This window comes from Sciurus carolinensis, chromosome 2, assembly GCF_902686445.1.
Source record: "Sciurus carolinensis chromosome 2, mSciCar1.2, whole genome shotgun sequence".
NCBI classification, from domain to species: Eukaryota; Metazoa; Chordata; class Mammalia; order Rodentia; family Sciuridae; genus Sciurus; species Sciurus carolinensis.
This window is the reverse complement of record NC_062214.1, coordinates 13,983,816-14,000,654: the sequence shown is the minus strand read 5'-3', so window position 1 is coordinate 14,000,654 and position 16,839 is coordinate 13,983,816. Positions and strand designations below refer to the sequence as shown.

The window sequence follows — 16,839 nt, the reverse complement described above, 5'->3', positions numbered from 1 at the left end:
CCAGAAACAGAGCTGGATGACTCCTGTCGATGACATTCTCTATGGCACGTATCTTTATGTGTATAACGCCCAGCAAATATTTATGATGGTGCGGGGAAAAGCGTCTCCAAACAAGGCCCGCAGGGAGAGATCTGGGTATAAAGGCTTGTCTGCACAGCTTTGCATGGGACCTTGGTGGGGGTGTTCCTAACCCTCCGTACATACAGTTTGTCATATCCAGCTGGCAAGAATAGCTGTCTTGTCAAAGGCCGCTGGTAGATTCCTTGAGGCAAGGAGCACGGGTACCTGGTGCCCAGTCAACCCCAACAGAGTGATGTGAGGAAGAGGCAGAAAGATATACCCGGCATGGCTGAACTGTTGACAGGTTCCCCTTCATGGGCCTGTTCCCTGTCAAATGGGTTTATTTATTCCAACAAGCGCTATTTCTACAGCCTGTGCTATGTGCGCTGTATCACCACCCAGCCTTCCACGACTAATCCCCAAACAGGGATCTGCCTATGATCCAGCTGACCCCAAGTCCAGTCACTTAATCCCCAGGGTCTATTACCTCCCGGTGGCCTTGCCCTTTCCCCCTCCAACCCTAAGCCCTGGGCATTCCAGGGAGATCTTCGGTCTCAAAGTGGAGCCCAGGCTTGGACCATGCTGGCCTCCCGCTGCCCTGCCCTGCCCTCAGGCCCCAGGAGGGAGGAAGCGAGGGAGGGGTGGACAAGGGTCCGGCTGCAGCTGGTCGAGCTGCTCCTGGCCTGGAAGCTGCTTAGGTTCCTGGTTCCCACCGGGGCCAAGAGTGACACCTGATCCCGGGGGATTGTGAAATGGCATGAGGTGGCAGCGCTCCCGAGGTGCCCATTGGGCCCTTACGCCCCCACCGCACCCCCTCTCGGCCCCGCCCCTACCCCACGCCCCCCGCGCGCGCCGTTAAATCCCCCCACCAGGCTGCAGCTGCACCTGCACCCCGCCCCGGAGCAGCACCATGCCTGTCCCTCGCCTCTGCGCGCTGGCCGCCGCCCTCCTCCTCGGACTGCTGCTGCTCGGCCTCCCTCCGGCCACAGGTAAGTGGGGCGGGGAAAGGCCAGGTGCCCAAAGGGCCGAGCCACCGGCGTAAGGCAGAGTCGGGCAGAGGCGTAGCCTCTCTGGGGGCTGGGGAAATGGGGATTCTTGGGGCGGAAGTGGGGACACCCATGAAAACTAAAATCTGGGGACCTCTGGGGCCTAAAGCTAGTGACCCTTGGAGTCGGGGTGTGGGAGCCGATGTACGGGGGCTGGCGAGACTCCCCGGGGCTAACATTTGGAGGGCGGGGGCCTGCGCGGAGGCGGGGACTGGCTGCCCTGGAGCGGGGAGCTGTCTAGACGTCGGAGGCTCCCAGGCGCTCAGCGGTGCAGGTCCCCTGGCACTGAGACTTGAGGGTTCGAAGCCACGCCTGGGAACCCCTGTACTGCCAGGGGGCGGGAAGCCCTGGAGTGGAGGCGGGCCCTCTAGGAGTTTAGGGGACCCCGAAGGCCCGAAAGTGAGAACCTAGGAGTGGAGATCTGGGGTCCTTGGGGTAGGAGGTGGGCATCCCCCGGGGCTGGGGCTTGGGTCCTGGCCTGACAGTCCCCCCCGCCCGCCCCCAGGTGCAGGCGTGCAGAGGGCCGGCGTGTGTCCGCAGCAGCTCCAGGCGGACGCCAACTGTACCAAGGAGTGCCGCGTGGACAGCGACTGCGCCGACCACCGCAAGTGCTGCCAGGCCGGCTGCGGCACGGTCTGCTCCGTACCCAACGGTAGCCCGCGGCCACCGGCGGCGACGGGCGGGGCGCCGCGTTCCGGGAAGAAGGGCGCCCGACGCCCGGGGACCCCGGGTGAAACCGGATCCGCCCGCGCCCGCCCGGCGTGGCCCGGGGGAGACGGGCGTCCAGGGGCGGGCGGAGCGGGAGGCGGCCCTCGCCCGGCGGGATTCGACTCTCTGATGCGTGACGGGCTTCCGGGCACGCACAGCGGGACATTGTTCCCGGCAGCCCGGGGACCCGGCTGCGGCTTCCTTCCCGGCCGGCGGGCACCCGAGCTGCGCGGGCGGTCCGGGGCTCTCTGGCTCAGCCCGGGCTGGCAGGACGCCTCAGGTTCCTCCCTCCCGGCGGGCGGAAGCAAGCAAACAAGCAAGCAAAATAAACAAAACAGACAACTTCACAGATTTAGATGAGCGCCCACATTTTAATCTGTGGACGTGAGCCGCAGAGGAAGAAATGTCCTTGCCCAAGGTCCCACCGCCATCCCGTGGCTGACAGTTCAATTTCCTTTTTTCTTCCTTCCTTCCTTCCTTCCTCCCTCCCTTCCTTCCCTCCTTCCTTCCTTCCTTCCTTCCTCCCTTCCCTCCCTCCTTCCTTCCCTCCTTCCTCCCTTCCTCCCTTCCTCCCTTCCTTCCCTCCTTCCTTCCTTCCTCCCTTCCTTCCCTTCTTCCTTCGTTCCTCCCTTCCTTCCTTCCTTCCTTCCTTCCTTCCTTCCTTCCTTCCTTCCTTCCTTCCTTCCTTCCTTCCTTCCTTCCTTCCTTCCTTCCATTTGCCACTTATGGCTGAGAGGTTTGAAGAATGTCAGGACCCCTCGCCGGGCACCTTATCCTCCTTCCTGATCTTTGAATCTCTGTCTCTTCCATCCTAAGTGCCCTGAGAGAGCCTAGGTTCTTTGTCCCGGGTGCTTGCTGGGGCTTCATTCTCTGCACTGGGCTGTGAACCCTGATCAGGGTGGGATGTGGCCTTGGCATGAAATCCAGGCTTCTCGTTTCCCAAAGGGAAGAAGAACACGAACAGCAGGGATATGATCTGGGGAAGGGGCAGGTGTGGGAGGCGGGTGTAGAGAACAAGGTACTGTAATTACTGGTCTTTATCCAGAATACAGCCTCTGCGATTTTTTCCTGAAGACTCTAGAACAATGAGGGCAGGCGGAGGACTCGTTTATCAATGACAGCTTCTGGGGATGGAGGCCTCTAATGGGACCTGAGAAGGGAGGACCAAAGGAGACAGAAGACTGGGAGAGGAAGCCAGAGGAAGGCTGACCATGAGCCAGGTGGAGGGGCGAAGGTGTCTGTGTGTGGTTAGGTGGATAAAGAGGGAGAGGCCAGATGGCTGCCTGGACCAGGGAAGGAGCCTGGAGGTCAGAACTCTAGCTCTGACCTTTCCTAGGCATGTGCTCTGGGACAAGTTGCTTATCTCGCTGAGCTTCTGCATTCTTGTCCACAAAGTGGGATTGATATGAGAGCTAAATGAAGTGGGACGTGGAAGTTTCCAATTAATATGGGGACATTTTACACACTGGGGCTCACTCTTAACAGAGCGGTTCCTTGTTTATGCCCTTCTTGTCCCGGGGCAGCCTGGTATTGAGAGCCCCTGCCCTGTTCAAGGGAATGGGTTTCTTGGTATTAGGAAGTTAGGACTCTGTCAAGCGCATTCCTCTGCAGCTAATCACCCAGTTCTCTGCCCATTTTTACATTTGCCTGGGCCTGGCTTCCCTCTCCCTGACCCTGTAAGTAGAGTGGTGTGTGTATGTGTGTCTGTGTGTGTGTGTGTAGATTGTAGAAGACTGGGCTCAGGTCTTAGTTTACTCCTGAGCAGCAGGGTGCTGCTGGGTGGCACCTCTCTGTGCCTCATTTTTCTCATGCATGATTTAAATAGGATTAGAAATATCCCTTACAGCTGGGTGTGATGGCCCATGCCTATAATCCCAGTGACTTGGGAGGCTGAGGTAGGAGGATTGCGTGTTTGAGGCCAACCTCAGCAACCAAACAAGTCCCTAAGCAACTTGGCAAGATTGACTGAAAAGAAAATATTTTGAATAAGGACTGGGGTGTGGTACAGTGGTAAAGTGCCCTGGTACAGAGAGAGAGAGAGAGAGAGAGAGAGAGAGAGAGAGAGAGAGAGAGAGAGAGAGAGGGAGAGAGAGAAAGAAAGAGAAAGAATCCCTATAATGGAAATAGTTCACATGAAGATTGAAGGAGATAACAGTTCTCCATAGAGAGAACACAGCACGCCTTTGCAGTGTTCACTCTGGTGTGTGTGTGTGTAAGGATGTGTGTGGTTTTTCTTTTTTTTCAGTGCTGGGGATTGAACCCAGGGCATTGTGCTTGTGAGGCAAGTACTCTACCAACTGAGCTACATCCCCAGCCCTAATATTATTTTTATTTTTTTAAAATTTTTTATTTTATTTTTTTAAATTTATTTTTATTGTAAACAAATGGGATACATGTTGTTTCTGTTTGTATATGGAGTAACAGCATACCATTTGCATAATCATAATTCACATAGGGTAATGAGGTTTGATTCATTCTGTTATTTTTTCCTTCCCCCCACCCCTCCCACCCCTCTTTTCCCTCTATACAGTCCCTCCTTCCTCCATTCTTGCCCCCCTCCCACCCCCCATTACGTGTCATCATCCGCTTATCAGTGAGATCATTCATCTTTTGGATTTTTGAGATTGGCTTATCTCACTTAACATGATATTCTCCAATTTCATCCATTTGCCTGCAAATGCCATAATTTTATTATTCTTCATAGCTGAGTAATATTCCATTGTATATATGTATATATATATATATGTATATATATATATATATATCACAGTTTCTTTATCCATTCATCAATTGAAGGACATCTAGGTTGGTTCCACCATCTGGCTATTGTGAATTGAGCAGCTGTGAACATTGATGTGGCTGCATCTCTGTAGTATGCTGATTTTAAGTCCTTTGGGTATAGGCTGAGGAGTGGGATAGCTGGGTCAAATGGTGGGTCCCTTCCAAGTTTTCTAAGGAATCTCCACACTGCTTTCCAGAGTGGCTGCACTAATTTGCAGCCCCACCAGCAATGTATGAGTGTACCTTTTTCCCCACATCCTCTCCAACACCTATCGTTGCTTATTCTTGATAATCGCCATTCTAATTGGGGTGAGATGGAATCTTAGTGTAGTTTTGATTTGCATTTCTCTTATTACTAAAGATGGTGAACATTTTTTCATATGTTTGTTGATTGCTTGTAGATCTTCTGTGAAGTGTCTGTTCATATCCTTAGCCCATTTGTTGATTGGGTTATCTGTATTCTTGGTGTAGAGTTTTTTTGAGTTCTTTATATATTCTGGAAATTAGTGCTCTATCTGAAGTATGAGTGGCAAAGATATTCTCCCACTCTGTAGGCTCTCTCTTCGCATTGCTGATAGTTTCCTTTGCTGAGAGAAAGCTATTTAGTTTGAATCTATCCCAGTTATTGATTCTTGCTTTTATTTCTTGTGCTATGGGAGTCCTGTTAAGGAAATCTGATCCTAAGCCAACAAGTTGAAGATTTGGACCTACTTTTGCTTCTGTAAGATGCAGGGTCTCTGGTCTGATTTCAAGGTCCTTGATCCATTGTGAGTTGATTTTTGTGCAGGGTGAGTGATAGGGGTTTAGTTTCATTGTGTTGCATATGGATTTCCAGTTTTCCCATCACCATTTGTTGAAGAGGCTATCCATTGCATATTTTTGGCACCTTTGTCTAGTATGAGAAAATTGTATTTATTTGGGTTTGTGTCCGTGTCCTCTATTCTGTACGATTGATCTACCTGTCTATGTTGGTGCCAATACCATGCCATTTTTGTTACTATTGCTTTGTAGTATAGTTGAAGTTTTGGTATTGCGATACCCCCTGTTTCATTCTTCCTGCTAAGGGTTGCTTTAGCTATTCTGGGTTTCTTATTCTTCCAGATGAATTTCACGATTGCTTGCTCTATTTCTGTAAGGTATGTCATTGGGATTTTAATTGGAATTGCATTGAATCTGTATAGCACTTTTGGTAGTATGGCCATTTTGACAATATTAATTTTCCCTATCCAAGAACACGGGAGATCTTTCCATCTTCTAAGGTCTTCCTCAATTTCTTTCTTCAATGTTTTGGAGTTTTCATTGTAGAGATCTTTTACCTCTTTGGTTAGATTGATTCCCAAGTATTTTATTTTTTTTGAGGCTATTGCAAATGGAGTTGTTTTCCTCATTTCCCTTTCAACTGTTTTGTCGCTTGCATATAAAAATGCTTTAGATTTATGCGTGTTGATTTTATAGCCTGCTATTTTGCTGAATTCACTGATGAGGTCTAGAAGTTTTCTGGAGGACGTTTTTGGATCCTCTATCGAATCATGTCATCGCAAATAGTGACAGCTTAAGTTCCTCTTTTCCTATTCGTATCCCTTTAATTTCTTTGGTTTGCCTAATTGCTCTCGCTAGAGTTTCGAGGACAATGTTGAATAGAAGTGGTGAAAGAGGACATCCCTGTCTTGTTCCCGATTTTAAAGGGAATGGTTTCAGTTTTTCTCCATTAAGAATGATGTTGGCCATGGGCTTAGCATAAATAGCCTTTACAATGTTCAGGTATGTTCCTACTATCCCTATTTTTTCTAGTGTTTTGAGCATGAAGGGGTGTTGTATTTTGTTGAACGCTTTTTCTGCGTCAATTGAAATAACTATATGATTCTTATCCTTAAGTCTATTGACATGATGGATTACGTTTATTGATTTACGAATGTTAAACCATCCTTGCATTCCAGGGATGAACCCCACTTGATCGTGGTGCACAATTTTCTTAATATGTTTTTGGATACGGTTTGCCAATATTTTGTTAAGGATCTTTGCATCTCTATTCATCAAGGATATTGGTCTAAAATTTTCTTTCCTTGATGTGTCTTTGCCTGATTTGGGTATGAGGGTGATATTAGCTTCATAAGATGAGTTTGGTAGGGTACCCTCCTTTTCTATTTCCTGGAATACTTTGAGAAGTATTGGAATGAGTTCTTCTTTGAAGGTCTTGTAGAACTCGGCTGAGAATCCATCTGGTCCTGGGCTTTTCTTGGATGGTAGATTTTTAATAGCTTCTTCTATTTCATTGCTTGATATTGATCTGTTTAAATTGTGCATGTCCTCCTGGTTCAGTTTGGGAGGATCATATGTCTCTAGAAATTTGTCGATGTCTTTGGTATTTTCTAATTTGTTGGAATACAGATTTTCAAATTAGCTTCTCATTATGTTATGTATCTTAGTGGTGTCTGTCGTGATATTTCCTTTTTCATCACGAATTTTAGTAATTTGAGTTTTCTCTCTCCTCTTTGTTAGTGTGGCTAAGGGTTTGTCTATTTTGTTTACTTTCTCAAAGAACCAACTTTTTGTTTTGTCAATTTTTTGAATTGTTTCTTTTGTTTCAATTTCATTGATTTCAGCTCTTATTTTAATTATTTCCTGTCTTCTACTACTTTTGCTGTTATTCTGTTCTTCTTTTTCTAGGGCTTTGAGCTGTAATGTTAGGTCATTTAGTTGTTGACTTTTCATTCTTTTCTGGAATGTGCTCCATGCAATGAATTTTCCTCTTAGTACTGCTTTCAGAGTGTCCCAGAGATTTTGATATGTTGTATCGTCATTCTCATTGACCTCTAAGAATTTTTTTATCTCCTCCCTAATGTTTTTTGTTATCCATGTTTCATTCAATAGCATATTATTTAGTCTCCAGGTGTTGGAGTAATTTCTGTTTTTTATTTTGTCATTGATTTCTATTCTCAGTCCTTTATGATCTGATAGGACACAAGGCAGTATCTCTATTTTTTTGCATTTCCTAAGGGCTGCTTTGTGGCATAACATATGGTCTATTTTTGAGAAGGTTCCATGTGCTGCTGAGAAGAAAGTGAATCCGCTTGTTGATGAATGGAATATTCTGTATATGTCTATTAAGTCTAGGTTATTGATTGTGTTATTGAGTTCTATGGTTTCTTTGGTTGGATTTTGTTTGGAAGATCTATCTAGCGGTGACAGCGGTGCATTAAAGTCATCCAGAATTATTGTGTTGTGGTCTATGTGATCCGATAATTGAGAAGGATTTGTTTGTACATGGATGCACCGTTGTTTGGGGCATAAATATTTACTATCATTATGTCTTCCTGATTTATGGTTCCCTTAAGCAGTATGAAATATCCTTCTTTATCCCTTCTGACTACCTTTGGCTTGAAGTCCACTTTATCTGATATAAGGATGGAAACCCCCGCTTTTTTACTGAGTCCATGTGCGTGGTAGGTTTTTTCCCATCCTTTCACCTTTAGTCTGTGGATGTCTTTTTCTATGAGAAGAGTCTCTTGCAGGCAGCATATTGTTGGGTCTTTCTTTTTAATCCATTCTGCCAGTCTGTATCTTTTGATTGATGAGTTTAGGCCATTAACATTCAGGGTTATTATTGAGATATGATTTGTATTCCCAGTCATTTGGCTTATTTTTGGTTTTTAAGTTGGCTTGGTTTCTCCTTTGAGTGGTTTTTCTCTAAGGAAGTTCCTTCATTTGCTGACCTCCATTGTTGTTTTTCATTTCCTCCTCATGGAATATTTTGGTGAGAACATTCTGTAGCGCAGGCTTTCTATTTGTAAATTCTTTTAACTTTTGTTTATCATGGAAGGATTTTATTTCATCTTTAAATCTGAAGGTTAGTTTTGCTGGGTATAGGATTCTTGGTTGGCAACCATGTTCTTTCAGAGCTTGAAATACGTTGTTCCAGGCCCTTCTAGCTTTTACAGTCTGGGTTGAGAAGTCAACTGCTATCCATATTGGTCTCCCCTATATGTAATCTGATGCTTTTCTCTCATGGCCTTCAAAATCCTATCTTTATTTTGAATGTTAGGCATTTTCATTATAATGTGCCTTGGTGTGGATCTGTTGTGATTTTGTGCACTTGGTGTTCTGTAAGCCTCTTGTATTTGATTTTCCATTTCATTCTTCAGGTTTTGGAAATTTCCTGATATTACTTCATTGAATAGGTTGTTCATCCCTTTGGTTTGTATCTCTGTGCCTTTCTCAATCCTGATAATTCTTAAATTTGATCTTTTCATGATGTCCCTCAGTTCTTGGAGATTCTGTTCATGATTTCTTACCATCTTCTCTGTTTGGGCAACTTTATTTTCAGGATTAAATATTTTGTTTTCATTGTCTGAGGTTCTGTCTTCCAAGTGGTCTAGTCTTTTGGTGATGCTTTCTATTGAGTTTTTTATTTGGTTTATTGTTTCCTTCATGTCAAGGATTTCCTTTTTTTTTTTTTTTTTTTTTTTTTTGAGAATCTCTATCTTTTTGTTGAAGTGATCTTTTGCTTCCTGCAGGTGCTCTTTCAGCTTATTGGTATTATCATTCATTGCCTGCATTTTCTCTCTTATCTCATCCTTTGCTTCGCGAATCATCTTAATCATGTGTAATCTGAAGCCCTTTTCTGACATTTCTTCTAACATACTGTCATTGGATTCTATTACTATAGAATCTAGATTTGTTTTGATCATTTTCTTCCCTTGTTTTTTCATGTTGTTCATGCATCTTCCCCTCTAGCAGTGCAGATCTGGGGTATTGCAGTTTCCCCCCTATTGGCTTATAGTGGCCCTATAAGTTTCCAAAACCCTTTCTTTAAGGGGAGATCAATCTTAGTAGTGCCCAATTCAGACACTATGCAATCCTAGACCAAATAGCCCCTATGAGGACAATAACAAAATTGTCATAATAAACAGAATGAGTTAAAGTATTATCTTCGATAAAACAAACAGATTTGCAATAAGGTCTGCAGTTTCTAATGGAGGACAAAGAGGATGCAGAGTATGGATGCAGGGATGTAGAATGTGGCTGTTAATGGGATAAGAAAAGAATGTACAGAAGTTCTAGATAATAGAAAGGTGAGAGTGTAATCAAAAGAAATTGGATGTTAGCATGCAAAAATGGGAGAAAAAGACTCTGAGGGAACAGGTAAACAAAAGGAAAAGAGAGCAAGAAAAGTAAAGAAATAAAAACTTAAATTTTTTCAATAAGGAGAAAAAAGAAAATCTACAGTATAACAGTCATATAGTAATGAAACCTCCCAGTCTTCAGCAGCCTGATGCATGAGAGGTACCTGACAATGAGCTTCAAGCCTCCAGCAGGCGTCTCAGGATGGGATTTGCCCCACCCAAAGATCAGAGCTAAGGCTTCCAGGATTATCCAAGATGGCCGCTCTGGCTTCGAAATGTGTTGGCAAATGGGGAGCTGCAGCTCAGGGTGTGGACGTGGTCAGCTGGAGGTCCTGGAGGCGGGATGCAGTTGGTCCGGCAGGGGTCCTGGAGGTCGGGTGTGTTTGGTGTGGTTGCGGGATCCTGGAGGCCGGGTGCAATCAGTCGGTCTGGGGTCCCGGTGATAGGGCGCAGTCAGTTGGTCTGGGGGTCCTGGCGGCAGGGAGCAGTCAGTCAATGTGAGGGCCCCAGAGGCAGGGAGTGATCGATCGGGCTGAGGGATCCTGGAGACGGGGCTCAGTCAGTCTGGCCAGGGGTCCTACAGAGCCTGGCTGTTGTCTCAAAATGGTGGCAGCCATGTGTAATCAAACCTGCAGGTACTGTGACGATGAACTTCCAGGCAACAGCAGGCAGCTGGTGCTCCAGTGGTGGTCGGCGATCAGTTTGCTGACTGTTGTTGGATGATTGGGAGGTGAACCTTGTGTTTTGGGTGATGGATAGGTGAAAGGCAGGCAATGGACAGGTGAGAGGCAGGCAAATGGCGATGTTGGGCACCTGACCTTTTTTTTTTTTAATTAAAATCTTTTTTATTTTTACAAAGTGCATTTTGATTCATTGTATACAAATGGGGTACATTTCATTTTCTATGGTTGTACACAATGTATGGTTGTACACAATGTAGATTCACACCATTCATGTAATCATACATGAATACAGGGTAATACTGTTTCATTCTACTATCTTTCTGTCCCCCACCCCATTGTCCTCTACACCATCCAATGTTCCTTCATTCTTCTCTCCCCCACCCCATTATATATTGTCATGCACTTATCAGAAAAAGCATTTGGCCTTTGGTTTTTTTGGCTTGGCCTATTTCACTTAGCATGATATTTTCCAACTTCATCCATTTACCAGAAAATGCCATAATTTTATTCTTCTTTATGGCCAAGTAATATTCCATTATGTATATACCACAGTTTCTTTATCCATTCATCAATTGAAGGGCATCTAGGTGGTTCCACAATCTAGCTATTGAGAATTGAGCTGCTGTGAACATTGATGTGGCTGCATCACTATAGTATGCCGATTTTAAGTCCTTTGGGTATAAACCAAGGAGCGGGATAGCTGGGTCAAATGGTGGGTCCGTTCCAAGTTTTCTGAGGAATTTCCACACTGTTTTCCAGAGTGATTGCACCAATTTGCAACTCCACCAGCAATGTATGAGTGTGCCTTTTCCCCACATCCATGCCAACACTTACTATTGCTTGTGTTCTTGATAATAACCATTCTAATTGGAGTTAAATGAAATCTTAGGGTGGTTTTAATTTGCATTTCTCTAATTACTAATTACTAATTTGCATTTCTCTAATTTAATTTGCAATTCTCTAATGTACTTTTTCATATATTTGTTGATCACCTGTATATACTCTTCTGTGAAGTGTCTGCCCATTTCCTTAGCCCATTTATTGATTGGGTTCTTTGTATTTTGGGTGTAAAGTTTTTTGAGTTCTTTATAAACTTTGGAGTTGAGTGCTCTGTCTGAGTGTGTGTGGAAAAGATTTTCTCCCACTCTGAGGACGTGTGGTTTTATCTGTGTGTTAAGTACGGAGAGCCATGGTGCTGAGTGACTGTAATTGAGAGTGAGTCAGTGGAGGTAATGAAGAGAACATTGAGTGTGTGCTCGCATGTGCACAGCACAGTGCACAGTGAGCGATGGCCCGCGCACATCCTCTGGAGCTAGATTTCCTGTAGCTCAGATCTTGCCTCAATCCTGTGTGACCTCAGACAGCTTAACCTTCTCTGTTAAGCAGGTTAGCAGAGTGGGCACGAAAGCAGGAGCATCCTGGAGCACTTCGGGAAGAGCCAAAAGACTCTTCCTCTCCTCAGTTTCCTCTTCTGTTACACGAGGAACTATTAACAGGTCCCTCCTCTTCTCTTAGGGACTTTCTGAGAATCAGATGAGCTAATATGCGTCAAGTGCTTAGAGTAAAGCCTGGCAGACAGCAGCAGTGAATGAAGTGTTCAATGGCGTAACTACTCATTCTTATTGCAAAGTAGTTTGATCTTTGGGGGAGAACAGTGTATGTTTGCTTCTATTGCTTTTACAACCACACCATGAGGGTGACACTGATACCATGTGACATGTAAAGACCCTGAGTCTCTGAGAGATTTCTGGCCCCAGTCCACGAATGGCAGAGCAGGGACTCACCTGGGGGGTCTTATGATTCTGAAACCCTCTGGGAGCAGAAGGAGGGATTTGCAGGTGACCTCCCTGGCTCAGGTCTCCAAAATCAGAACCCCAAGGTAGCTCTACTGTTTATGAATCAGGGTGAAGGGCTGTGGGGGATCTTGCTTTGGTCACCACCTCTCTGCACCCCTTTGATCGGCCTCCTCTTACTCCTTTTTCTACCCAGAGAAGCCAGGTTCCTGCCCCAATGTGGACTTACCCCAGCTTGGCATCTGTCAGGACCAGTGCCAGGAGGACAGCCAGTGTCCCGGCCTGATGAAATGCTGCCGCAATGGCTGTGGAAAGGTGTCCTGTGTCACACCCAACTTCTGAGGTAGGTGGGGAGAGAGGAAGGTGGTGCATGGATATCCAGGAGGACGGCGCCTTCAACGGGTGCAAAGGGAGGCCCGCGCACACGCTCCGGAGCGCATGCGTCTGTCCACTTGTTTACTTTCATTCCCGCAACGAATGCGTACTGAGCATCGGTCATGTGCCGTGGACCACTCTGGGGGCTGGGGATGCTCCATGAGTGAACAAATCGGACAAAAATGTCTCCCTGGTGGGGTTTAGCGTCTAGTGGGTGATCAACAAAATAAGTCAGCAAGCAGATTTTGCAGCATGTTACAAGGAGAAAGTACCCAGGGGAGGGGAGGACTGGACAGTGTTGCAACTTGTTCGTGGACAGTGAAGGCTTCCCCAAGAAAGTGGGGAGGTCCAGGGAGTTTCAGGCACAGGGAGCTGTGGGTGCTAAGGCAGAGGAGCATCCCTGGGGCTCTTCAGGAAGAGATGCCCTAGCTCAGGATGGAGGCAGGGCAGAGAGGTGGCTGGGTTTGGAATGTGGCAGAGGTAGGTGGCACGGTGTTTGCTGATGGACTGGACTGTGAGAACAGGAGGTCTCCTTCTTTTGTTTAAGAGGCGCCTCAGTAAGTCAGGAGCTGGAGGGCAGCTGTGCCCTGGGGGCGGGGGAAGTGGCTGAAAGCGATGGGGAGGAGGTAGGAGGCTCTTTACTAGGCCAGGGGCAGGCAGAAGAGTTGATCTTTGCTTTCATCAAGATTTGGGGGACAAATGTGGTCGAGATCACTTAGCTTCAGTTCAATTCATCACATGTTTGAAGTAGACCAGGGCTAAAGTCAGCCACCCTTAATGACTGAGGCCCTGAAAGGAAAAGATTGTGGAGCCTCCCCACACCCTGCTAAATAATAATAATAATAATAATAAATACTGATCTGTAAAGTAAGTGTAAGGAAGGAAAGGCAAAAACAAAGCAAATGCTTGGTCAGCCCACTGGGTGATCCTGTACTGTGTCACTGGCCATGCCAGGTGCTGGGACAGAAAGGTGACTACTGCCCCTCCTGGGAGCTTGTAGTCCAGGAGCTGAGGCTGTTGGCTGGATGACATGCCCAGTGCCGGCAGTCAGCTCCTGGTGCTGTGGGGAACAGAGGAGGAGACGTCACACAGACGGGGTGGGGGCGGGTGGCAGATGGAGCAGATGGGGGTGGGGGGGCAGGGAGGCCTCGCAGAGGGGTGACCTGAGCCTCAATTAAAAGATGAGTCAAAGGTCGGTGGGCCAGTGCAGCGGGGTCGGGTGGCTGTTCAGGCAGAAGGAACAAGAGGAACTTGGAAGTGCCCTTTGGTTGAACAGTTTCAGCCAAGGAACCCGAAGGTCACCTGATGAAATCGTCTAGTGCACAGATGAGAGAACTGAAGCCCGAGAGGGAGGACCTACCCCAGGTCCTGCTGTTTCAAAGTGTGCTCCTTAGTGGTTCAGAGGGAGCCATGGTCTCCCCAGGACCCAGAGCTGTCCTCTGATGCCACGGGTGGGTTCTGCAGGCAGGAAGACCCAGGTTCAAATTTCAGCTCTGACATTTAAATAACCTTTTCACCTCCCTGAACCACAACTATTTTGCTTCTAGAAGGTGAATAAATAAGATCTCTTTGATCAGCTCATCTCGGCTTAGTCTATGGAATGACACCACAATGAAAGTTCCTAGTGGGACAGGGAATCCTAGGGAGGTGAATGCCTACAGTCCCTCAGGAAGGTCACAGTGGTCAGTCAGGAACATGATACACTCAGGTGTGTCCTGGGGATGATCTGAAGCAGAAGAGATGAATCTAGAACCTTCACAGAAATGTAAGCAGAGTCCCCAAAAGTTGAAGCATTGCTGGGTGTGAGTGGGACGGGTGGGTTGGGAGGAGCACTCTGGGCCAGTATGATGGATGTCATTGTTGACACTATTGTTGTGATTTTCTTTCTTCAGCTCCAGCCACCACCAGCCTGAGGAAGGGGGAGGGGAAGCTTCTGCCAGGCCACACACCTGGCTCCATCATAGCCACCCTCCTTTCTTTGTGGTCCCGCATTCCTTCCTGGGCTGACCACGGCTTCTCCTTTCTCCCACCAATAAAGTGACCACTTTCAGCATTGGTCGAGCCATTGCTTCTGTTCTTATCACTCTGTCCCTGTTTCCCGTGACTTGGGTTGAGGTGGGTGGGCAAGTGGGGGGCAGCCAGATCATCCAGGCGTGACGTTCAGGGCGGGCTTAGCTCTGAAATGATTAGCACGAACTCAGCCTGGTCTCTGTGTTCGAATTTTCCTGATGAATTCATGCTCCAATCCTGTGAGGTCGGTCATTATTCTCCAAAGGTGATGAATGAGAAGAGAGGTCAGAGAAACGATGGAATGCCTCCAAAGTCACTCCCTTTCACTGCCGGGCACCTGATGGTAGTAGTAGTGTGTCCCGTGTGCCAGACACAATGTACCAGACACAGTGCTGGGAGGTTGGATCATGAGGTCTCCTGGCTACTCAAAATCCTCAGAATAATTAAGAGAAGTCTCAAGTTACTGACTGGGACTCCAAGACGTTACTTACCTATGGACACACAGAAGGAAGATGGTGCTGCCGGAGGGCCAATCTAATTTTCAGAGTGACCCTGAGATTTATGTGTATTGTTCATAAAGAGCATAGCACAGTGCCTGGCTGGATGAATGAGAGTTATTGCTCCTTGGACAGTGAGAAACGACTCATGTGGGCTTGAAGACAGGCCCCTGAAAGACTGGCAGGGGAAGGTGCGTCCCAAACGAATGCACCTGCTTCCATTCTGCCCTCCAGTCCTGAGGACAGGGGAAGTCTGAGAAAATGATGGGGAGAGCTTTGTAGCGCATGAGAAGGGACACTTTTGGGATTAGGGATGTCCCTGATTGGTTCCCACTGTACGATTTTAAAGAAGTCCCTACTCATCTTTGGGGCTCATTTATTCTTCTTGAAATAAATGAAAAGAGCACCTCATGGTTTTCTCCTCTTCCTCCAAGTGGTGACCACTGACCTCGCTTAAGGCCAACCAAGGCACTCTAGACCAGGCTCTTTGGTGCTCTCCCGAGAGGCTGGAAGATGAGGTATAGGCTTAGCAGACAAAGGTTTTCCTAAAAATGCACTAATTTTTTATTAAAAACGGCCTTAAAAATCTTCAGGTCCTCCCTCCTCTTCCCTTTCTTTCCCAGTTTCTGTTGTTCCTTCATCTCCTATGTCACAAGACTCCAGAAGCCCTTTCCTTAGCCACTTAAGCCCATTCAATACCATGTCCTAGGTTTTCAAATTCACTCCCCTCCCCCTTCAAAGCCTTTATCTTCCAATGGGCGAAGCAGTAATTCATAGTTCTCTTAAATTTAGTTCCCACGTGTGTATTTTACAAAGAAACTCTTGAGACTGAAACATAATGTCCACATTTTTATTATCTCAGGCCTGGAGATGAAGTGATATTAGGAACACATGGAGAATAAATTTGGGGGTGGAAGAATGAATCTTCTATTATGAGGGGAAAATAAGACGCCTCCAAACACCCTGGGCAACCCTGCTGACTCTATGGAGGGCCGTGTTCTTGTTGGGAAGTCAGGTGTTGCAGGCTTCCTCACACAGTATTTTCTCTATAAATCTGTTGCCCTTGCAGCCCCTGAAGAGAAATGACTCACAATGGTTAGTGTCTGAATTGTAATGCCACCTGTACAAGGCGGCTCCACGGGAGCCCAGAGGCAGTTTGCGTACACTCCCCATCTGCAGAGAGAAAGCAGTTGAGGGCAGCCAAACCCTTCCCCTTGTCTGAACCCATTTGTCAGGCGCCAAGGTGACGCAGAGCACGATGGTGTGACAGCCCACAGCAGCTGGGCTCGGTCCCGCTCCTTCCAGTCCACAGAAGTTGAAGATTCCGCTTTTAGAAGTTGCCAGAAGTAGTGCCTTGTTTTTTGCGGTGCTGGGGATTGTACCCAGGGCCTTGTGCGTGGAAGGCAAGCCCTCTACCAACTGAGCTACAACCCCAGCCAACCCATTTGGTTTTATTCTAGCTCATACTTCACTTTTCACACCCTGTAAAACTGAGATAGCCAAGGGCCCAAGTTACTTTTCCAAATCACATCGCCAGTTGGGGCAGATCTCGTACTGGAGATTTCCACTCAAGAGTCTGTTTATTCGTGGGTAACGTTAAGGAGTCGAACTTCGCATCTCCTAGTACCTTTCAAGATCATATTTTCTAGAGTGAGATCCATCAGGTTTCTGTCTCTTGTCTCAAAGTCAGTTCTAGAATAGATAGCCCCAGGGGAAAGGGCAGGTTTTGAACCTGAGAGGAGGGTTTAGACTTGACTCGGTAA

The 16,839-nt window shown here is 46.9% G+C and overlaps 1 protein-coding gene across 1 annotated transcript; it reads left to right on the top strand.

Annotated features, from left to right (window-relative positions):
* Positions 1–894: 894 nt before the first annotated feature.
* Positions 895–14,622, top strand: Wfdc2 (WAP four-disulfide core domain 2). The gene is made up of 4 exons (XM_047540906.1): positions 895–1,049; positions 1,612–1,758; positions 12,391–12,537; positions 14,462–14,622. The coding sequence occupies exons 1-3, from the start codon at positions 971–973 to the stop codon at positions 12,534–12,536; spliced, it is 372 nt and encodes a 123-aa protein (XP_047396862.1). The 5' UTR covers positions 895–970; the 3' UTR covers position 12,537; positions 14,462–14,622.
* The last annotated feature ends 2,217 nt before the right edge of the window (positions 14,623–16,839 follow it).